A 25,294-nucleotide genomic window follows, 5' to 3' on the forward strand; every position below is an offset into this window, starting at 1 on the left:
AGTAAAACTGATTTAGAAAAGTCATGAAAATTTTGGTAAAAAGTCCAGAAAAAGTCAGGAAAAGTCAGAAAATTTTTCTCAGCTTGATCAGTGGCAACCATGAAATTGTGAAACGGTGATTGGTTTCCCTCTATGCCCTTAAAATAACAAATTCAGTGATAAGTTTTAAAATAAGTATTGTATCTAATCTACTACTAGTGTAAAAACTTATTATATATTACTTAACATAAATGTTAAATTTAATTATGCACTAAGTTGAAACATTATAACCAGAAAATTTAGTTATAATAAAACAACGTGCATTGTCGTGTTTTATTAAGATTTAAATTGAAAGGCTTACACAAGTATTATAGTATTATGACTAATACTTAAAATTGATACATAATTATAAATCCTAAACTCTAAATCTAAATAAATACAGTGATTGTTGATGTCATATAAGATTTAAAAAGCTAGCACTTAAATTAAAAACAACCTTTATTATTTTTTCTTGTAAAGAAGAATGAATTCATTTTGATATTGGTGCAACATCATCCTAGGAAATTACCAAAATTTGTACTCCCACAAATCTCAGTACTTCTATCTAAAAGCTGAGTTTTAGTGTTGTGAATATCTCTAATAACTTTAAATAAACAAACAGTAAAATATATAAATAAACTGCTAAAAGTTCCAATCTAAAAAGTATTTGGTATAAAGCTTCTAAATTAGAAATTATAACAGTTAAACCAAATAAGCTCTGAAAAACATTGATGATGTAAACAAATTCAAACAAACATCTAAGTTACTGAACTAAACTGTAATGTTTAAAATGCATATTTTATGTGAATTTTTATAATAATGACGTATAGAATCTACTCAAAACAAAATAATGAAGATTCTTAAATTTTTTTAGAGATTCAACAAAAGGTTTTTGCATTTATTACTACAAAAACTGACTAATTTTTCATTTGATATATAAATTTATATTTAGAAATAAATTCACACCTTAATAAGATTTACTCAAGAAAAACAAAAATTATTCTCTATTTTTTCTTAATTCAGAAGTTTTCATGCATTTAAAATTCAGAAAATTAAAATTCTAAAATTTTCAAGCAAAAAATTAAATAATACTGATATTTTACAAATTTTTCAGAAAAAACTTATCTAGCCTGATTTGACCTACTCTAACTGATTTAGCATGATGCGCACAAACCCTGCTTAGTTTTGATTTATCTCTATTTTAAGTTATATATATTTTTTCAATTTTTTGTTATACACTGAGTAAGTGTTGAGATTAAAAAAATTGGGTAGAATTGGTTAGGAATAGGACTTTAAGTTATATAAATGAACTGCTGTATTAATACTTGAACTCATTTGCATAAGTTTATTAATGAGAAAAATTCCAAAACTTAACTATTGCAGCTCACCCAGAATTTTTGCTTTATATGAAACTTACTCCAATTTTTCAAAAAAAACCTCTAGATACTCAATACTAATAGTAATTATTGTTTTAAATCAGCTAACAAACTTGAACAGGGTTATTCAAAGTGGGATATTTTAATAAGTCATTGGGCAACAAAAATTAAATAGGCTAAAGAAGAGGCATTTTCAAATTAGTGAGTATTTTTTACTGTTATGTTTACAGAACTGGAGCTTATTATTTATCTTTTATTTATTGAGATAAAGTTTTAACGTTTAGTTGTACATTTTCCAAAATTTATAATTAGTTGAGGAAATCTCAATTTATAAATCTGGTGAAAAAAATGACATTAATAGTTTTTAACCCATTTCTCTTTTGTCCTTATTTTCAAAAATGTTTGAGTTTTTAGTGTGTGAGAGGTTTAAAAGTTCTTTTTGTTAAATGATGTACTACATTAAAAACAGTATGGGATTAGGGAAAATAGTACAATTGAATTAGCTGTGAATCAGATTCTTGATGAATTAATTGAGGCTGGTGAGAAAAAGTTGATAATTTGCTCTGTAATTTTGGATTTGGTTAAAACAATTAATACAGTTAATCATAAAATTTTAATATCAAAACTTAAATGTTATAATACAAACTGGGTTACCACTTCCCTAAAATTCCCTATAAATCTGAATGTTCTGAAAAAACCCTAGAAAAAATTGAAAAACATGTGGAAATCAATAGAAATTACGTTTTTTTGCTTGGTGATTGAAATTTGAAAGCCAAAACAGCAACACCACGTGGTGAAAAAACACATAAAAAATTTAATTATTATTTAAAAATCAATATCTTTGCTATTTCAGTACAAAACTGTGACTCTATTGCAACACCTAGCGGATTTTTTTTCATTTGTTAATATTAAATACAATTTATCTTAAGTTTGTTTATTTAATTAAAATTAGAGCTCAAAAACCCTAAAACTTTTGTAAGTTTCTTATTAAGACTGTGCTTTCAAACGGTTAATGACATATTTTACTCTATGTACCTTAAGTGTTTGTAATTTTTACTATATTAAACTATTTTCACTAATCAGTAGTGTTTTTATCATTGAATTTTTTGCTTAACCAACTCTTATCAATGTAAAGTAATTAATATTGAAACAAACTAATTAATACATGGTTTTATCCATAATGCATAAATTTTATTTAAATGATAATAGAACTTTTATCTCAAAAAATTTATGGTGTATTTGTGGCTATTTAACTGGAAAAGAAAATTATTGTACCATTTTATTCAAAGCGCTGATTAAAGTATACAAACATTTAAACTGTTGTGGATGTATTTTAGTTTACCAATACTTTTATAAGTAATCGTTTTTAATAAAAAGTCTTTTTTATTTTACAAAAAAATCTACAAAGTTATAAAATAACATACTATAACTAAAAATTATAATTATAACTTTGTAGATTTTTTTGTAAAATAAAAAAGACTTTTTATTTAAAACGATTTTGATAAAGACAAAAAAATCACGAAGAACAACACACAACCAAGGGAAGATTTGAGATACTTAAAACTATAATATTCTTACTGTACTTTTATAAGTAATAAATTATTTTATTTAATTTTTAGTAAGTATGTCTTAAGTTTTATTTATTTTAATTTATTGGTAATTTTCTTAAAGCTGTATTTCAATTTAATTAAATTTTAACTTAAACATAAATAAATCCAAAGGATATTAAACATAACGTTCAATCTGATTTGATTTGCTTAGTCATTTTTTAAAAAGCTTTACTTATTTTTTTTATACCTTTTTTCTTAATCCACATTACTCGAACATAAAAAAAATTTAACCAAACATAAAGTTTTAGTAGTTAAGATTAAAAATAACAGTAAAAAGTATTTTAGTTTTGCTGACTCAGAAAATATGAGTCACTATTATGGTCACAACTAACCTTTAAGTTTAATAGCTCTCCATAGTGTATAATTTGCGTTAAAAAAGGTTCAATACTTATCAAGATATACTTGTTTTGTGGTTCTAACTTAGAGTTTCCTAAAGTTGGCCAAATAAAGTTCCCTTGGGGGCCATGAGCAGTAAAGGAGCAACAGGGAGGCTTTGAGGTCATAATTTGAAACTTGTTCTAGGTATTCTGGAGTTGATGATAAAGAGCAAAAATAAAAAATGTCTTAGGTTTTCAATGTTGTTTTAAATGGTAGTTTTGAAACTTACACTGGATATTCTGAATTGTTGATGAAGAGCAAGAAAAAAAAAGTTTTTAAGTGTTTTCAATGGTAGTTTTTGAGTAGTCTTGCAAATATTCAGCTAACTATAGAATTGTACAAAGCACGTTCTTTTAAAACATGTTTGTTCAAAGAAAGTAAATATTATAACTGAAAGACCTGGAATAAGACTTGGCCTAAATAGATAGTTTCAAATATAATTATTATTTTTTTTAATCACTTCAAGGAGTAGATCTAGAGTGTTTCTGTATATGTGTTTTATTTAAATTGAAATTTGATGTATGTTTTATGTATAGCATTGTGACAGGTCTTTTATTTGTTATTGTATGGTTAATGAAAGAGTGGTTGTTATAAAATATTGAAACAAATTAAGTTTATTGTCAAGTTATTTAATTCATTATCTTTTTGTTACTGTGTTAGATTCAATACAGTTGATTTTGTCATTATCATTTTATTTTATTTTTATATTTCAAAATAGAGGTAAAATTAAATCATTAATTTCAAATAAATTATATTTTGTTTTTTGATATTTTTGTTTAGGTAATACTAACAAAATTTTAAAATACTTCTTATTTTACTTTTTTTTTATAATTAATATAAAAAGTTTTTTTTTGCACTTACAGTAATTCTTGTTCTCTAAATATTTTCATAGAACTCATTTAGATATTAGCTTATTTAAATTTTTAATAACTGATTGTGAGTTCATACTGGTTGCAGTGATCACATGATTAGATTGTTTATGTGTTTTTGTTGTTGCAGCATCTGCGGATACTTACTTGGGGATTTGAGCTTCATTGTTTTTTCCCACACTTTGTGATTTTTAGTGTTGAGATTTTAACCTTGTGAGTGTTTGCCAAATGACTTGTTACCAAGGGATTATATTTTTTGGTTGAACTGATTTTTTTTTTTTGGTTTAATGTTAATTTAAAGGTTCATGTAGAAATACAGGTGATGACAAATTATTTGCTTGACCTTCTAAAAATGTTTATTGTTGAAGAGAGAAGAGTCAGTCTGATGTTTTTCTACCATAAAAAGCAAAAATAAATTGGAACAGTCGTTTCATTAAGTTTTATTTTTCTAGGCTTAAATTATGTGGGCTACTAAAAATGTGATTCAGGGTTTGTGCGCATCAGACTAAACCAGTTTTTTTTTTTGAAAAATTTGTAAAATATCAGTTTTTTTCAGTTTTTTGCTTAAATATTTTAGAATTTCAGTTTATGTAATTTAAAAAGCATGAAAACTACTCAATAAAAAAATTCGAGAATAATTTTTATTTTTCTTGAGTAAATCTTATTAAGGTGTGAATTTATTTATTAAATGCAAATTTAGTCAGTTTTTGTAAAAACAAATGCTTAAAACCTTTTGTTGTTTTAATAATCTTCATTATTTTGTTTTGAGTAGATTATATACGTCATGATTATGAAAATTCATTAAAAAAAATGCAGTTTAAACATTACAGTTTAGTTCAATAACTTAGCTGTTTGTTTGAATTTGTTCACATTATCAATGTTTTTCAGAGCTTAGTTGGTTTAACTGTTATAATTTCTAATTTAGAAGCTTTATACCAAATACTTTTTAGATTGGAACTATTAGCAGCTTATTCATATATTTTACTGTTTGTTTATTTAAAGTTATTAGAGATATTCACAACACTAAAACTTAGCTTTTACTTTTACCTAACTTTAGCTAGAGTATGCTTTAATGGTTAGAACCTCTCTGTATTTATTTGAAACAGAATTCTAATTATACCAAAACAATTTTCTCAAGTTCCTGGACAGATGTTCAGAAAGGAGTTGGCCATTATGATATAAGTTAGCATAGAAAATCCAATGCCTTTTTGCTTTGTTTTATAGGGTTCAGTGTTGTTTTCAGTTTCCCTTATAAAACTTTGTAGAATCCAAAATATGTTTATTATTTATTTGTTTGTTTTTATACTGTTGATATGCCTTTTTAGAAAAGCAGACTAGACAACTTGGTACACTAATGCTACTTTATTACTAGTTATTGTTAAGTTATACTTCATTATAGATTTTTACTAAAAAGAGTACTATTTTTTTTTACTGGAAATATCTTTCTTTATTCATTTAACACTTTTAGTGTTAGAAAGTTTAAATTTGTTGTGTTAATGCCGTATTTTATAGGTTCCAGAATAAGACTTTTGAAAGATAAAGGATTTATAAGGCTTATAATTACTTCTCTTTTATGTGGCTTTACAATATACTTTTTGAGGTTTTCTCTTGTTGTACAATATTTTTTGATTACCTGCAACTATTAAATGTCATCTGAAATATTTTAGATCAAATTTTATTTGGTTTTGTTTTAAACCTTAAAGTAGAATATCTAGTTATGTAATATTTAATTATACAACAAAAATGTTGTGTTTTAATCTTGTTTGTTTTGTATGTTTTACATATATACTCAGTATATATCAACTGACTAAATTATTTACAATCTAGTGCTCTCCCGTATACTTAATTAATCAAAGTTATGAGCTCCAAATCATTTGATAGACCAGTTAAATTCTGTACTGCTAGCTATGATCATTATATTAAATTCTGGGATATGAACGGTTCAGTTGATTCACACAGAAGTATACAAAACAGTGATTCAGTTAGTTTGATTATTTATGTTACTATAAGTAATTCCACAGATGCTAAAACATAACATTATTGAAGCAAAATGTTGTCAGTGTATTTTATACAGAAGTAGTTTTATGAAAATACATTTTGTTCTCTGCTTCGAAATATAAGTTTAATTAAGTATAAGTATTTTATAAAGATTATTATAAAACTTTGATAAATAAAAAAATATAATTTAAAAAAAAGTCTTTTAGACTACCTAAATGCTTGTTTTGGATACTTTTTTACATAAACTAACCAACTAAATAATTTTAAAACTTTTGTTTATAAACTTTATAGTGTTTAATCTGTTAAGCAGTAAAGTTAAATTAGTTTTAAAGCTCTATGAGTAAAGTACTTTAGAGTAAAATTTTTTTTTTGTAGCAAATTAATTCTATGGATATCTCAAAGGATGGAAGTTTACTTGCAGTTGGTGGATACCAATATATTAAGTATGTGTTTTATTAAATTAAGGTTTATTTTTTTTATAGCTGAAAAGTTTTTTCTTGATTTAGAATTTACTTTTTGTTTAAAACAATTTGCATTTATTTTTTTCTTTTTATTTAATTTATTATTGACAATTAGTTTTTGTTTACCGATTTTTTATACCATTTTGGATAAAAAATTTAAATAAGTACTAACTAACTTAGCACAAGAACATCTGTGGTATATATTCCGATAAGCTTAGCTTATCAGGATCTCCAGGATTTAACGCCTTTTAACGTTACATCTTATAAATACTAACTAATATATTTGTAAAGAAAAAAAAAACAGCTTGCAAAAAGTATAGTCAATTTAAAATAAACATTTTTGACGTTTGTGTATGTATCTGCCAATTTAAACTAATGTTTTTATGATTTTTCATAAATAGTTGTTAGCATGATCATGCCGTTAGATCTTTTTTTTTTGTTAAGTTACTGCTCAAATAACTTATTTTACTTACTGTGCATTTGCAGACAATTGTAAACTTTAAAATTGAGGGTGAATTATGTTTAATATTTAATGAGCATAGTTTTTTGATGTCTCATTATAATCAAGCTACATTTATTTTAGGATATACGACATAAACTCCATGAACAACAATCCAATAATTAATTATGAAATGCAAAAAAATGTTACAAATGTTGGATTTTTTAAAAACACCCAGCAGTTGTACTCGGGTGGTGAAGACTGTAAAGCTAGAATCTATGATCTGAGGTTATTATTAAGTTTATTTATTTACTTACAAGTAAAGTTAAAGTTAAATTTGAATTTATTGAATTTTTTTTGTTTAGGTGTATAAATGTTGAGATCTAAAAACATAAGAATTTTTTATACTTGATTTTGTAAGATTAAATAATACTTAGGTTATTGTTAGGTTACTGGCATAACAGATTTACACATCAAAAATATAATTTTAAAATTTTGGACTATTTTATAAATCTTTTAATCATAGCATTTTTGGATTGAAAATACTTAAAGCTTTAAGAGGTTTATAGTTTATATATTTTTGTTAGTAAAATCTAAAATAATTTATAATAAGTTGTTTAATTAAATTAATTTTTTTTTATTATGAAAATAAATAGTTGGTTATTTGAAACATACTGATTATCAAAAATAAAAGTTGTATGTGTTTCTATTAAAATATCAAGTTGAAATTTTATCAATTTATAAATGATTCTTTAAAAACATACTAAGGTAAGTTCAAAAAAAAAAGAGAACACAATTTAAAATTAAAAAAATATAAATATACGACTTCAGCTTATTTGTACCAAACCACTAAGCCGTTATTAAATATTTTGGTATTATTTAGAACTTGGTTATAATTTGTAAAGTGGTAAAACATATTATTTTTGTATTTTATCAACTCTGTTGTTGGAATTTATAACTAATTTAGGGGCAGAACTTCTAATAGTTTTTTATCTTTAACTCAAATAAGGAAAAGTTTAGTGCGGCCTCTAAAACTTACATATTTAAGAAAGTAAAATAAAATATGCAAACTAAAATATGCTCTACCACCAGTGTTGCATTTACTTGAAGGTCCAAAGCCTAAACTTTAGAATCCATAACATAAGTTTATGTGTTAGTGTTTAGTGCAACTAGTAGGTCTTGTTTTAAATTTGAAATATGTGTTAGAATTGATTTAAAAAGTTTATTTAAGCTAAAGTTGTTTACTCTGATTATTTTATGATACTTTAAAGTTTTTTATAACCTATATCAGTGAAGTCTAGCAAGTGGAAGTTCTTACACTATGAGTAAACATTAAGTACCCTAAAATTTTTCTATATACTTCTAATAAAAATCTAGTCAACTTTTGTAAATAAGAAATATGTCCGCTAGTTGGTGCAAGAACACAAAGCTTATTTTTTAAAAAGAATATATTGTTAATATTTGTTTATATATTTATACTTTTCAACTTAGAATTAAAGAAGTAAAATAAATACTAATAAGACAAAACAAACTATCTCAAAGTATTAAGAATGTTAGTACTAAACAACTTTTACCTAGAAAACAACTAGCTATTATAAGCTAGTATATTAGATAACAATTATTCTGAACCAAAATTAGAATAATTAATTTTAGGTTGAATTGTAAACTTTTTTGCTCTCTGTAAACTTTTATCTAAAGAGACATTAAAAAAAATATTTATGCTAAGTAAATTATTGGATACTCTACTTACGTAAAAACGACTTTTTTTGTAGTGGAATTGTAATAAAGTTTGTAATAAAACTTACTTTTACATAATGAGGAGTATAATTGAGTATAGTTTTTCAATCAACTAGTAAACATAAGAGAAAAAACATAAAATTAAGTCAAAACTAGTTCAGTAAAACCTGTTTGTACGCTCAAATCTCTTTTGTTGAATAACAAAATTAAGTGTTGAATAACAAAATACATTTGTTATCAATGTTACTATGTAGAGCTTTTCGTAGCTCCATCTCAAAAAAATACTTTAAAGTAAAATATTTGTATAAAGTGGTTATTAAGTAATGAAAAATATATTGGTAAATAAAATCACCTCAAAGCTAATAGTAATGAAAAAAAAAGGATACAGAAAAAGAAAAAAGTAATAATTTGTGCTTTTTATCTAAAAATTTGTTCTGTATGCTTAATTCTGGAAATTTCTTTAGTAATATAATGGCACCATACTAAATTAACTCTTCTTTTTTAATGCATTTTAGGATATTAATACTATTTTGAGTGTTTTTTAGACTCACATTGATTATTGTGATTTAATTTATTATTGTTGATCTTTCTAATTTTATTTTTTCAATGTTGTAAAATAGTTAGTTCTAATAAATAGATAATATATGTGTTCTTAGATCAAGAAAAATTTTAGTAAACAATTAAGTTAGATAAGTTGGGTCATCTTCTTCTAAGCTAAAACAGCTAATAAGTTCTAGGTAAAAACAGTGAGTGTTATTCGTATAATAATTTAATATTTTTCAATTTGTATCACAAATTCATTTTAAATTAGTTTTAAGTCATTTTTATCTAGATTATCTTCACTTTTTCTTTCAAGTGAGTACTGTTTATAATTTCTTGTATTTAGTTGCTGATATTTGTTAGGAATTTATAAATTTAAATATTATAACATTGACAATTTTTATGTAAAATCCATTTAGTTTGAATCCTCCTTATTTTTTTTTAGTTTAAACTAAACTATTGCATATATAGTAAACCAAAATAGAGCTAAACATGACATATTTCTATTATATCATCAATTGTAAATCTCATAAAAATATTTTTCAATGTAGCCCACGATTTTATAAAAAGCCTGAAATTTTGAAAAATAATAAAAAACCTGGAAAACCCTGAAATACTAAATAATTTTTACATGTTAAGTAGTAACATTTTGATTTAAAACAAAAAATCTATCATATAAATAAAAAGTTTTTGTCATCATCAAGAAGATTTTTATTAAAAAACACATTTAAAATAGCTTTACAATATATTTTCAATGTTATTATACTACTTAACACAGTTATTAAACTTAACTTTAACCTAAAAATAGAACGAAATACGAGTACTTTCAAAAACCTGGAAGAAAGTTCTCAAAAACTAGAGGCAACTCTGTATTAAATTTTGTTTAAAAAGATTTAATGGAACTACTGATTTAACTTGTTAAACAAAACTTTAAAATTTATTTTCCAAACTATAAAAAGTGTAATAAAATACGCTAAAGTACAAATGAGATTTATAGTTTTAAAGACATCAAAAATTGAACTATGTTAAAAACCATTAAATCGCCTCGCGCCAACTGGTATAACTACTTTAGTACACGGAGTTAAAGTTTGGTTTGAAGCTCTAAATGCGTTGGATTCATAGCTTTTTGATCACTAGTTTTTAAGTAAAATCCTTTTTTTCTTCATTTTTCAAGTTACTGTCCATTGTATGATGTTAATCTCAGTTTAAGAGAAATTTTATTCCTCCTTGTTTTTAAGTTTTTTTAAATTAAATTTCTAGTTGATAATTATATTTGTGTTAGCTGGCTTTTAATGCACACATGTATCTATACTAGGTTTAGGAAACGTACGGCTACCCTCATAGTAAAAGTTGAAATTGTTTCAATTTTAAACATATTTACAGTTTAGTTTTAACTAAATAACAGTAAAGATAGTAAGTACAACTCTTTTCAACAGCTCTCTTATATTTATGTTTAATTATAAGCTTTTTAATGTTAAAGTTAAGTTTATAAAACTAGGATGCGTAATGGAGTGGCTACAAAGTGTTTGCAAGTTTCAAATCAAGTAAATTCAGTTGCACTTCACCCTAACCAAACTGAGCTGATCGTCGCTGATGAAAGTGGTTGTATTAACATTTGGGACCTCAAGTCGGATAAAACTGAGCAACTTGTCAGTTTTCGTTTGCTTAATTTTGTTATCTGTTTATAAAAACTAATCTTCAACTGTTTTTATTTTTGTTAGTTTACAACTTTTTTATTATTTAACAATTAATTATGACAAATATTATTATGTTTTATTGTTATTATTATCTATAAAATTTAAACATAAGTCACTCATTTTAGAAAAGTTTATTAATTAATTTCACAAGCGCGTCATCAGAACAAGCTTGCTAAAAACTGATAAGAATATAGTGTAAATTCAGTTATATACTAGGGGGTCGGAAGCCTTTAGAAGCTCGCGGGCCGCACTATTTAAAAAAATATCTCTGAGGGCCGCATTTATTTAGATTAAGTTATAGTAATCAGTAGAAAACTATTATTTTAGATCAAAAATATGATAAATTAAGCAATAGTAGAAAGTGTTTATTGAGTTAAGAGCCTAACTGTAAAATTTTATTACAAAATATTTAAATTTTATTGTTTTAAATATGTAAATTTTTGGCTGAAAAAGAGCTCGCGGGCCGCAGATTTTGACTTTGAGGGCCGCATTTGGCCTGCGGACCGCAGTTTGCCGACTCCTGTTATATACCATGATTTTTAAATGTCTAGCTAAAAATAGTTACGCCATAAAGAGTTAGGTGTAAAAATCTGTATGAAAGATTTAAATTAGAGTTAAATTATACTTTAATGATTTGAAGTTATTTTTTAGATACAATTCTTAAAATAAAAACATTTAAGATAGTAAAATTTTAGTTGAAACTAAATTTACACTATATTCTTATTAGTTTTTAGCAAGCTTATTCTGATGACGCGCTAAAATAAATTAATTAACAAACTTCTTTAAAATGAGTGACTTAATTTTGAGTTTTTTAGTTAAAACTAGTACCAGAACCAAACTGTTATTATAAAATAACAATTATACTTTTTTTTTTTTTTTGAACGTAATGGCTTCTTATCATACAATTTAAATAGTTGAAACTGGTTTAATTTTTAATGATTTTACAAATTTGCAGTTTGCATTTGATTTATGCAAATTACATTTTCCACTTAGCAAGAAAGCTCGATTCTAGCAGAATTAATAAAATTCAAAGCCTAAGAGAAAAAAATTTCAGACCAAGTTCTGAACTTTTATGTTCTGGGTGATAGTTTTGTTGCTAATAAACTTTGTTTTTATATTTTTTTAGTTTATCAATCAGCACATAAAACACCTAGCTTCAGTACTGATGATTAGTGCCTTTTAGGGTAGTTTAAAGCAACTTTTTGAGGAAAAATGTTTAAAAGTAGGTGCAAAAGGCAGTCCACAACTATTTGCTTACAATAACTATTATTTTGTGATTTTGTTTTACTATTACTACATTTGAGCTTTTTATAAAGTTTGCTGCCCGCAGTCATCAGTGTTTTAACTACTTTACACTTTAATTTAGATACCCGAACCAGGAGTTTCAATAACTTGTGTTGATATTGACTCAGATGCTTCTTACCTTGCTGCCGTGAACGTTACAGGTTTTTTTTTTGTAACTTATAACATAAAAACAAAATTAATAAATTTTATTTGATGAAATTAATTTACAGTACTAGGAGTTACTGTTTTATATTCAATATTTACAAAACAGTGTACAGACATTTTGCATACTTTTTACTTTTAGTTTTCATTAGATTTCAAAATTATTTATTACGATGAACTGTTTTACAACATTATAGTATTTACAAAAGTACTATAGAAGTTGAACAAGTTTTATACAAAGTATTTACGTTAAGAAAGGTTTTATAATCATTTCAGGGTTCCCACTTTACCTGGAAACCTGGAATTCGACAATTTAAGCTAAAATAACCTGGAATTTGGTTTAAAAAACCTAGAAATTTTAATAATTTTAACATTTTCAGTAGTAAAATTTCAATTTGAAACAAAAATTCTATCATATAAATAAGATTTTTTGTCTTCATCAAAAAAATTTTTAATAAAAAACACATTTAAAGTAACTTTTCAGTATCTTTTCAATGTTTTTATATTATTTAAGACAATTTCTTATATAGAAATTAACTTAAAACTAAAAATAGACCCAAAAAGGTTTACTTTTAAAAACCTAGAAGAAATTTGGAAAACCTGGAAAAATTTTTGAAAAAACGAGTGGCAACCCTGTCATTTCTAATATCTATGTTTATATTTGTTTGCATTAATATTTTTTACAAGCAAAAATTACCTTATTAAACTTAAAACTTTTTATTTAAGTTCCTATTATGACATATGTTTTGAATTGCTGTTTTTTCTTTAATTTTTTGTTTGTTTGTGTTACTGAAAAAATAAAGTTTAATAAATTAAAAAAAAACAGTGAACTTAATGTTGAGAATAATTTTATCTTAATTTTAGATTTCTAAATGTTTTTATAAGGTTTTATTTCTCTCTAATGTTTTATAACTTGTGGAAAACTCCAGCTGAATTGAAATGTTTAATATATCTATCTATTTTTACTAATTTTTTATTTGCTTTTTAAATTTTTTCTTTATCAAGTTTGTTGAACACACGTTTATATCTTGATATTTATAACTTTTTTTACTTTAAATCATTTTAATTAATTTACTAACAGTTTTTTCAAATATTAGTTGTATAATTTTAAAATTGCAGTATAGGTATATTTGTGCTTAATCTTCAGCTATTACAATACTCTTCAAAATTTTGTAGTCTATTTAAAGTTAATTATAAAATATTATTTTTTTGTAACAAGGAACATGTTTCTTATGGAGTGTGTCACAATACAACAATCCAGAAGGAGTAATGACAGTAAACCCACGAGCAAAATTAAAAGCCCATTCAATGTATACTCTCAAATGCCGTTTTTCACCTGATTCAACGTAAGTTATATAATTATTGAAATTTATAGTTGTGACTATTCATTCTGATCAAATGAGTTGTTAATCTTGAAGTTTTCGTATGTGCATATAAAAATAAATTTCACTAATGGTTTTGTCTAAACTAGTTAAGTGAAATTTGTTTTTTGTTTTAAGTTAGCAGAAACTTTATTAATCCAGTGTTAATAGTTTGTTGAAGTTTTTTAAAATTTTTAGTAGTGTATATAAGAGAAGAAAAAGTATAAACTTTTTAATCTTTAAACAATGCAATATTCTAATAGACTTTAAAATTTAGGGTATTGGTTTAGGATATAATAGTGTTTTAAAGCTTGTCTTATTAAATGTTTTATTATTTTTTACTCAACGTCTTTTATGAACTAAGTTTTTCTTTGATTAATAATTTCTAACTTTATACTACCGATAAACTAGTTTACAAAAAAAATACTTTATAATAACATTTAAGCTACAGTAACATCTTGCGAATCTACACACATTGCGTCCAGAGCAAAAGTGCGTAATGATTAAACCTACTATATATTTAGCTTATATTAATGAAAAGAGACCATAGGTGGACCAAAAGGCATGCTTAAGACAGTATAAAGAAGTCTTTCTACCAGAAATTGCAAAAAATACAAAAAAAAGTTCAAATAATTTTTGTTTTTAAGAAATTTAAAATGCGTAACTAAACGAGTGCTTAGATTCGCAAAAGGTTACTGTATTTATTTTAAAACACTTATTTGATAATTAAAAGGAAAAAATTCAGATCAAACAACTTTTTTTTTCTTAAGTAGTATGTGATCCATTTTTACTTAATCATGTTTAGTATTATTATTTCATAACCTTTTTCAAATAAAAGTGCTGGTGGAATTTTTAAATGTATAAAATGATGTTTTGGTTGCATTTATACAATCCTATAATTTTGGTCCAAAAAAAGTTTATAGTTTTTTCCTCGTCTAAGTTTTAAATTTAAATTTCTCATATTCCTTAGATATAACTTAAGAGAATATCGTTAATATTTTAGATAGAGACACTAAAGTCCTAAATATTAAAAAAAATCGGTATGTATAAACTTTATTTCATTAACAGCAATTTATTACCCATTTAAAATAAACAATTTTATGAAGTATACTTGTTTTACAAGAATCCAAAAAATTGCTTAGTTTTAAATATATAGAAAGAAACTCTATTATTGAATTTACATTTTTAATTTTATCAAGAATCATTATAACATTTTTTTAAATTTCAAATTAGTCAAATTTAATTATTTACTTGGTTTAAATACTAACTTAGAAGTTATTAAACAAGAAAGAAAACTTGCATAAGTTTACTAATATAATCTTTTCCACTTAACTAACATAATTGTATAGCTTTATTTTACAAGTTCAGTTTATAGCTATAACAGATAGGCTCTTATAAAAATTGGTTGTTTAAAGATCAAAATAAATAAGGCTTGTTGTAAAATCATAAAAAACTATTCAAAGTTTTTGCGCGACAGGGTAAGTCAGTTTTTTTTTTTTTTGGAAAAAGCGGCAAAATGTCAGTTTTTGTCAGTTAAAAAGCTTTAAATCTTTCGAATTTTTTTGAGTAGATTATTGATTCGTGATTTTATTTTCAAACAATCATTTGGCTTTTGATTGCAAAATGTCTGTATTTGTCTGTACAAATGCTTGAAAAATTTTTATTTTCAAAAAAAAAAAATTGTATTTATTTTGTTTTGAGTAGGTTGTTAAAAAGTCAAATTGTTTTTAAATAAAAACTGGTTTTTGTTGCAATACTTTCTGTAAAATACTGTCTATTAAGTTATGTATGCAGCACTTACACAACAATTTAAGTTCTGAAAACTGAAACTTTACGATATTTTCAAGAACCATATCTTTTAAAATAATTTAGAATTTAGAAATATCAAAAAGTTGTACTATTTTTATATTACTCAACTCTAACTTGTCTGGCAGGTTATCTTGTTTCATATGATAATAATATCAACTAGGCGCCAACCATCAAAGGTTAGGGCATGGTTTGCCAAACTAATTTTTATAAACGCTCCGTTGGAAGTTTTTTTTAAATAGATGCCTTAACTAGTTGAATTACCAACTTTTTTTTGCGCCTTAATAATTATAAACACTGACCCTATGTTAGAAAATGTCAGTCTAACCGGTTTAAATGAAGAAATATCAGGCTTAATTTGAAAATTTTGCGCACAAACCCTAACTATTGTAGTTACTTTTTAAATCTATCATTTGTATATATCTACTCAAAATTTAATTTAATTAACATAATTAAACTAACAGGAAAACACCTCACTCAAGTAAAGTTGACTTCTATGATAGTTTTTTCTTTAGTTTATATATATTTATGTTAATAATACTTCTTTTTTACTCGTTTTTTCTGTTGTAAAATTCTTTCAAAAAAATAAATTTATTCAAAAACATAATGCAAAGCGACAATATTTTTATTTCAAAAGTCAGTTGTTCAACAAATAATGAACTAATAGTTTTTAAGTATTTAAAGTAGTAATTTCTACTTAAAAATTTCCAAGTTAAAAAACAGTACTTATAAGGTTATGAATGTTTTAGCAGCAGCACAAAATTTAAAATATTAAAATAGTTTACTAGTAATTTAGCTTGCTTTATTCAACATATAAAAAACCTGGTTATACAAACAACTGGCAAAACAAAAGCTATACTTATTTATTTTACATTAGTGGTATTAACTAAACAAAAAATGCTCTAATTAATTCTTATGATTCATTGGTAAAAAAGATATTGTATAGTTAAAACTCCACTGTCATAGTTTAAATCAATTATTAATAAAAAGTTGTTATATCAAAAATCAGTAAAAAAGTTTTTTTTGTATTTGGTACTGAGTTTTAAAGACGGCCAGAGTAACTTTTGCAAATGATAAGTACAAAAGTTTGTACTAAACTTTTTGTATCGATTGTATAACTTTTTCTTCAGTCTTTTAAAGTTTTGTTACACTACTTGCCTAGTAGTACGTTACCGAGCCAACTAACACCATCTTCAATACCATCACCCGAAAGCGCACACGACGATTGTATAAACCATTTCCTACTGTTCGGTAGCTGGTGTAAATTCAGTTTTCTTGAAATTTCTTTCAATCGCATTGAATTCGGTAAATCCTGTTGATATATAGTTTTAAACATAAAATTTACTAAAACTTTTTTGACATTAATACTGTTTTCTTTTAAATTTTAAAAATAATTTTACTTCTAGGTTAAAATTACTCTACTATTTTTATCTATATTAAATATAGGTCCCACAAAGGATAGTAAGCATGTTATTTGTTAAGTTAATTTTTGTAGAAACAAAGGTAAATTGCGCAGTTTTTTTTACTTCTGTAGCTACAAGTCTTAACTAAAAAACCTATATCATTATATAATATTGATATTAACGGTGTTGTTTAAATGATTTTTATTACTTAAAAATACATATAACAGTTTTACTGTTATACAATAGATTTTTAACTAAAAAAATTAATTAAAACTTGATGTTTCAAGCTACCATATGTTTTAAAAACATTATTAAACTTTCACGCGTTTTGCTTTATGTAAGAAGAAGCTTAAGTTTTTTAAAATATTTAGTGGTTTTTTAACCATTACCTTTTACGGTTATTTAAGTTCAATTATATGAAATACATGCTAAATTTAAGTTATTAAAAAACATCTAAAAAAAATTTCAATATTTTTCTATTAGAAAACTATATTTTTAATTATTTTATATTTAAGAGCTTAATTTCAAAAGTTAGCCCATGACCTATATTAAAATATTTACGTAAAAAATAATTAAAATGTTTCACTCATTTCGTGGCTTATAAACGTTATGCAACAATTACAAAACTTTTTTTTTCTCCTTTAGCTAATTGAACAGACAAAATAAACTAAGTATAAATTATTGCTTTTTGAATTACATAAAAAAAACTAATGTATACTTTTATTATATATATTTTTTTCTTTAATATAGTTGTAAACATCTATTATTTTAACTTGTATCAAACCTGCTTGTTAGCGAACACTAGTATTTTAGAATTTTTGATATCGTTTTCATTTAGTAAACTGTGTAGTTCGTCCCTAGCTTCATCCACTCGCGCTCTATCATTGCTATCAATTACGTATATAAGCCCTGTTTAATAAACTATATTTTTCTGAAATACTTGTTATTTTGTTAATTTAAGATGTATTTCCTAATATAATCGACAATGTATTCAAAAATAAATTTCAAATAGAAATTGTCACAAATTTTCAGTTTGTTATTCTGTATTACTTAAAAAAAGTTTGGTTTTGTTAAAAGAGTCCAACCTTCAACGTTATAAAAATAGTGCCTCCACAAGCGTCTAATCTTTTCTTGTCCACCAGCGTCCCAAACTGACAAGTTCAAGTTTTTCCAGCATAAAGTTTCTACATTAAAACCTATAATATCGAAGTATTTTTAATTAAACTTAACGTTTTTATTAATATGTTCTAATAGAAGAAAAATATTTTAGTATTATGAATGTGTAATTTTCTTTAATAATAGTTCATTAGGAGTAAACGAAGTTTGGCACTTCGTTTTAAATTAAAGTATTGTTAATGATTTAAATTATCTTAGCTTAAATATTCAAATGTATAGAACTAGTTTAAATAAAACATTTTTACCATTTTTATAAACTTATTTGTTTTATACAGTTTTTCTCATAAACATAAATGTTTTTTATCGTTAGTTTGTAAAAAATAAAACTGTAACAAGTATTTGTGAATTTAATTTTTTTTTACTTTTCATAGTAGTGCAGATCTTTTTTATAGTTTTAAAAATAAATTTTTAGGACAATAATAACAAACTATTAACATAGTTATTAATACTTTACTATTAAAGTTTATACAATTTTTAATCTTAAATTTCTATAACTTTTTTAATGTGATTTTTAAAAGGTTTCTAAACTTTTTATTACTAAAAATATTTTCATGGTACACGGACATAGTTTTCTTATACTGCATTACCTGCTTAAAGTTTGATTTTCATCGAAGGAAGTTCCACAAAATAAAATGATTAAGTTTTAATTTATTAAATTTTATTTTTTGTATTTTCATAAAATATACGGGTAACTAGATAGTTTTTATAGAACTTCAGTTTACAATTAGTTAAAATAACTTGCCAATTTCTAAATTTTCAAAATTAACGTCACTAAACTAAACAATATATGAGTTTTTGTTATTTCAAGAATTTTAATGTCATAAAGTTGGTTCAAATTGCATCAATATAAAAGCAATATACTTTATTGAAATTTAAGCTAAATCGAAAATTAAATCAAGTACTATACGTAGAAAGTTTGACGTATAAGATAAAGTTATTATATTGTAAACTAATTTTGTAGAAAATAAAGTTAAATATCTTTTTGATTCTGTTCTTAATTGTTCTTACAACAATTAAAAAAGTACTTATAAACATAGTAAACGACACTCAGGTAATATTTTAACAAAAATAACCTAGTTCTTATGTATTTACTAATAATTTTAGAATGTTAATTATAATTTACTGTTATTTTCTAGCTTTTATAAAACAGATCATTAAAGGTTTAATTAGTTTAGAAGAAATACATTGAAACTGTACTTACCTATAGTTGGTATTGTTCTAACTACTTTTCCCATTTTTATTCTATATAATATAGTAGTTTTTCCTGCATTATCCAAGCCCACCATAAGTATCCTTACTTCCTTATGCGGGAAAAGCTTCTTTAAAAAGTAATTTCTATTTTTGATTTCATTGCTAGCAGTATTACCCATTTTGAAAAAGCTTTCTTAAAAATATTGTGAAATAAAAATAATTTTACTACGTTATTCTTTTTTTTAATTATTTTTTTACATCTATAAACTTTTATCAGTAACATTAAAAAATGTTAACAATTTAATTAGATTTTCTTTATAAAGTAGAAGGTTTGTTTTGCTTAATAAGTCTTTTTTTAATATATAGATAAAAATTTGTCTGTTACTGAAGGGTACGATAAAACTTGATAACTATTGTTAATTTTAAAAATAGATTCATACTTTGTGGTATGTTCTTAGATTTATAATCTTTAACTGTTTTATAAACAAAAAAAATAGCAATTTTTAAGTAAGAAACTTTTAAATTGAAAAGAGTTACCAAAATACTTTCAGTGTTATATAACCTCAATCATTGTACTTGTACTTAACATAATTTCTTAAAACTGTTTTGAACAAGCTCTTCTTTTGTACCTGTTTTCGATTCAACTGATTGAAATAAAGTTACTAACTTAATAGTAGTGAAAAAGAACACTCTTATAACAAACTACTAATATAACAAAGTTTACTTTTATAAATTTAGATACAGCTGTTACAATTAAAAATAAAACTAAGTTTTCTAATTTCGAGTATCTCTTCTCGAAAAGTTTTAATGCGAATAAATACTAGAATTATTCTTGAAATAAAAACGATTAAATGAGAGCGTAGTGAAAAAAAATTCCTACTGTTCATCACCATTTAATTTTTATGGTTTCAACTTAAAATCACGTGCGCTTGATTGAATTCAGGAGCCATTTATTTTTAAAAACAAAGGCTGAATAAAGTTATGACAGAGTTTTGCTAATGTTACCCAAAATTATTAGGTATCCTATTTTTGTTTAAATTGTGTTTCTTTTACGTGTTCGTTGAAATTATTCTAATGTATTTTGTAAACAAGACCTTTAAACGGCATACTTCTTGATTAACGTTGTATGCACAACGTGTCTGCTTTACAATCTTAACGTTTTATTAAATTTGAAAATTTAAAATTAATTGTAATAAGCCTAAAAAAATTATATTATTTGCACTAATTCTATTTGCTTATACAAGTTTTACGCTGCATACTTACTGTAAAAAATATATAGTTATATTTAAAGCTTAAGGTTTTAGATTTAAATAAATTTAAATTGTACAACAGTCAAGAAGTAGAAAAACAAATTATATTTTGCTCAAACAGGCAGGTTTTATACTTATTTTAATTAGATTTTTCTTTTTTTAAATTTAACTCTAGAACAAAAATTTGTTTCAAAAAAAAAATTGCTTTATAATAAAAATATTTTTTTATTAAAACTTTTTTAATTTTTCATAGTTTTGTAAATTAATGAAAATTGTATGAATTTTTTGGTAATTTTATTTAAAGTTCATTTGCCATGTTTTTTTTTTCAGCTTTGTGGTTATGTAAGTTACGTATATATTTATGTGATACTACGAAAATGTTTTAAAAAACATTGTTTCAACCTTTATAGGGTAAGCATATATGGTTTTTTAAATTGCCTGTTGTTTTATAATTTTCTAATTCATGTTTAATTGTCACGTAAAATAATTTTGATCAGTAACAACTAACAAATCCAAATTAAGTGTTATTTATTTGATAAACTTAAAAAAAAAATCTTACTGAAGTTATATATCCGTTGAAAGTTAGTTAAATATTTTTTTACAAAACAAAGCTATAATTGTACTTTATAGAGTGTCTTTAATTGTTAATGTATTTAACTTTTTTTTCGTTTACAAGGTTTTATGACTAACATATATATGTTTAAAAATTTGATATATAAACTGTTATAACCTATTGATGCATTAAAAGTTAATTTAAGTGTAAAATTTATAGCTAAACTTCAATTTTACAGATTACTAGCAACAACGTCAGCTGATGGCACGGTGAAAATGTGGAGGACTTCGCAGTTCGATCTGGCTTACACCCTCACCATCCCACGCGCAAATCCCCACGAAACCAGCAACGCCTGGATGTGGGACTGCAGATTCTCTTCCGATTCGGATTATCTGATCACGGGTTTGCATATTTTTAAACGGTTTAGAACTTGGTCTGAGTGCGGCTTATAAGTTGCAAAAGTAAGGTCAGCTCAGAATGAAAAACAGTCCTGTGTTTTTTAATTTTATGTTTTTTATAAAGTAAAACTAGTGCAATGCTTCCTCGCTTATCCGGTCATGTTGGGCGAGTTTTTTTTTGTCAACAAGGCCGGAGTAGTCTTAGGCTGGATAAGAACAAGATATCGATTTTTTTTTAATCTACTTCATTAATATTGTGCAATGCATATAAAAAAACTTACACTTATTTATCTCTTAATTTGTTTTAACTTTCTTCAACGAACCAAAGAATTAAACCAGACAAACAATAAACGAAATGATTTTTTTTAAGTACAAAATTGATTCAACGAAAAAAAAAAAACATTTAAACAGTTAAACTAAATCGGAGCTCTTTCTAAAAAAAATCGAGGTTTGTTTAACATAAATTTCTTGTTTCTTAGCATAAAACTCACGGAATCAGACAGTTTGTGAAACACTTTCTGGTTTTTCATTTCATTCGGCCAGTTGTGTACTAATGCTAAAGTATGTCCTGGCAAAGTTCCCAAAAACAACCCAGTTTCATCGCAATTAAAGGTTTTATGTTCCCAGTAGCCCTTAGTTTAATTAGCTATATTTGTACAGCGCGAAAAATATTAATCATAACAACTAATTTTTTAAAGAGTTATCACGTTACTACAAACTGCTTGCGTAGTTATTGAAATCAAATAAGACATGTATTTGTAATAAAGAATTGATTTTAAGCTAAATTAAATAAATCCACTTCTCGTTTAAAACCGGCCGGATAAGCGAGTTACTAGAAAAGCATGTCCGGATAAGTGAGAAAGCACTGTAATAAAGTTTTTGCAATCATCATGTGCTTAATTTCGCAATCATACAACTAGCTCTAGACTGTATCAAAAGCGCATCAACAACTTTTGTGACGGTTGCCAAAAATTATTACAAGTGTAAATAGATTATTTGTATCAAGCTTAGATAAATTAAATCAGGGTTCGTGCGCGTCAGGCTAAATCAGTTTTTTTATTTAAAAATTTGAGAATCTCAGTTTTTCTCAGTTCAAATTCTTGAATATTTTTGATAAAAAAAATTGAGAAATCTTTTAAAGATCAAATCAGGGTTCGTGCGCGTCAGGCTAAATCAGTTTTTTTGAAAAAAGTTGAAAAACGTCAGGTTAAATCAGTTTTTTTTTGAAAAAAGTTTGAGAATCTCAGTTTTTCTCAGTTCAAATGCTTGAAAATTTTTGATTAAAAGAAATTGAGAAATCTTTTTAAGATCAAATTGGAGTGTGAATTTATTTCTAAATAAAGATTTAGTTATTAAAGACAAAATCAGCCAGTATTTGTAAATATAAATGCTTAAGACCTTTTGTTGAATCTCCAAAAAAAAATTAAGAATCTTCATTAGTTTGTTTTGAGTAGATTATATACGTCATAATTATGAAACTTCATAAAAAAATACAGTTTAAACATTACAGTTTAGTTCAACAACTTAGCTGTTTGTTTGAATTTGTTTACGTCAGCTATGTTTTTCAGAGCTTAGTTAAACTGTTTTAATTTCTAATTTAAAGGCTTTATACGAAATACTTTTTAGATTAAAACTCTTTGCAGTTTATTCATATATTTTACTGTTTGTTTAAAGTTATTAGAAACATTCACAACACTAAAACTTCGCTTTAAGATATAAGTACTAAGTTTTGTTGGAGTACAAATTTTAGGTACAATTCATATTTCTTTACAGGAACAAAACATTAAAGGTTTTTTTTTTAATGTAAGCTTTTTATATCTGATAACGACGTCAACAATCACTGTATAAATTTAGAGTTTAGGATTTATAATTATGTATCAATTTTAAGTATTCGTCAAAATACTATAATAAACATTTTTGCTTATTTAAATACTTTATACTCGTGTAAGCGTTTCATTTTGAATTTTAATAAATTTGAATTAAATTAAATGCACATCAATTTATTATAAATTTCTGGTTATAATGTTTTTACTTAGTGCTTAATTAAATTGAACAATTGTGTTTAGTAATATATATTAAATTTGTTCACTAGTAATAGATTGGATATAACACTTATTTTAAAACTTATCACTGAATTGGTTATCTTAAGGGCATAGGGGGTAAATCACTTTTTTCACAATTTAGTCTTATTTTATTGAGTTGTAACTAAGTTATGAGTTACTTTTTGCAGATTTTTAATGCTCAAAATACTTTTGAGATAAAGCTTGTTGAAGTCAGAGACTACAATAATACTAATCAAGATCCCCCAATACCTAATTTGACTTCTAAAGGGGATTTTCCTTACTTTGAGAAAATATCAGGATAAATTGTTTTCAGTCAGGCTAAATGAAAAAAATTTTGCGCACGAACCCTGTTAAATAAAAGCATTTTAAATAAGTTAAACTTTACAACGAACATGTGAAATATTTTTAAGCAATGAAGAACTAAAATAGTTTACATAAAAAACTAGTCGCAAAATAAAAAGTTGCTTTGTAGCAAAACTTTTAGTATAGTAATCATGGTATGATTTTTATTTACGTTAAAATTAAATTTTCATTCAGTTTCATCTGATCATTTGGCACGTATATGGAACATTGCAGAGGGAACAGTAGAGAAAACATTTACTGGTCACAGCAAGGCTGTGACGTGTCTTGCTTTGGAAGAAGTACAACCAATGTGTTGAAAACAATTAATAGACTTAAATTGTTTTAGACTCAAACTTATTTGAAATTTTGATGAGTTATTTGATGGTCTTTTTAGTATTACATTAGTTTCTTATAATAAACATACAATCATGTAGGGAAGTCGCTAATTAATTGTAAAAAGATTTGTAATGGTTTTGATGTTTACATTTTATAATAAAAAGGCTCAAGTATTCAAAAAATAAACAAAGTGTTTCACATCATAACTATAGAAAATAAACTTTTGAATACCTAGCTGTTTTTACAATTCACACAAAAACTATAAACTTGTACTTTACTTTATAAAGTAATTGTTAGTAGTATTAGTAATTATATCATATTTAGTATTAGTAATGATTTTTAATTTAAGGATTTTTCTTCTTGCTAAATATTCTATCCTTTGTTTAAAGTTTTAGTTAATTTCAAAGATGCGTAGAGAAAAAATAGTTTTGTATTTTGTAAATTTGTATATGCATTTATTTAATTTTTATCTCTGTTTTGTAATGCTTTGTATATCTAGCTTCGAAGTTGTTCAACTAAGATTCTTATAAAAATATCCGTTTTAGTTGAGTCGGTAGATTAAATGTACACTAAGTTTTGTAAAAAATAAAGTTCTTATCAAATTTTCACATACACATGTTTTTAACTTTGTATAATAATATCTAAGACAACCTTATATAACTTTGTGCTAGTTTTGAAAAGATTCTTAAATTCCAGATTTTTATTTCTCTTGCCTTTTATAATAGTTAATTTTTTTAATTTATACCCTGTGTTTAATAAAACTATTTTCACAAAATTACTTTCCTTGAGTATAAGTTTTACAAACAATTTATTTTTAAACATTTTGGACTAGTTTTTTCTATTTTA

General features: G+C 24.6%; 2 protein-coding genes across 2 annotated transcripts; one reads left to right on the plus strand and one right to left on the minus strand.

Annotated features, from left to right (window-relative positions):
* Positions 1-1,535: 1,535 nt before the first annotated feature.
* On the plus strand, positions 1,536-24,692 carry LOC145840240 (target of rapamycin complex subunit lst8-like). Its single transcript, XM_082947430.1, has 9 exons — positions 1,536-1,595; positions 6,079-6,232; positions 6,625-6,692; positions 7,294-7,437; positions 10,925-11,075; positions 12,490-12,568; positions 13,789-13,915; positions 21,548-21,711; positions 24,308-24,692. Exons 2-9 carry the CDS (start codon positions 6,110-6,112, stop codon positions 24,427-24,429), a joined length of 978 nt encoding a protein of 325 aa, XP_082803556.1. The 5' UTR covers positions 1,536-1,595; positions 6,079-6,109; the 3' UTR covers positions 24,430-24,692.
* LOC145840241 (uncharacterized) lies at positions 16,357-19,695 on the minus strand. Its single transcript, XM_082947431.1, has 4 exons — positions 19,517-19,695; positions 18,225-18,335; positions 17,924-18,048; positions 16,357-17,048 (listed from the first exon to the last, which is right to left on the minus strand). The coding sequence occupies exons 1-4, from the start codon at positions 19,683-19,685 to the stop codon at positions 16,887-16,889; spliced, it is 567 nt and encodes a 188-aa protein (XP_082803557.1). The 5' UTR covers positions 19,686-19,695; the 3' UTR covers positions 16,357-16,886.
* Positions 24,693-25,294: the final 602 nt, after the last annotated feature.

The sequence above is a fragment of the Thalia democratica genome, chromosome 7 (assembly GCF_965202585.1).
Source record: "Thalia democratica chromosome 7, ktThaDemo2.hap1.1, whole genome shotgun sequence".
NCBI classification, from domain to species: domain Eukaryota; kingdom Metazoa; phylum Chordata; class Thaliacea; order Salpida; family Salpidae; genus Thalia; species Thalia democratica.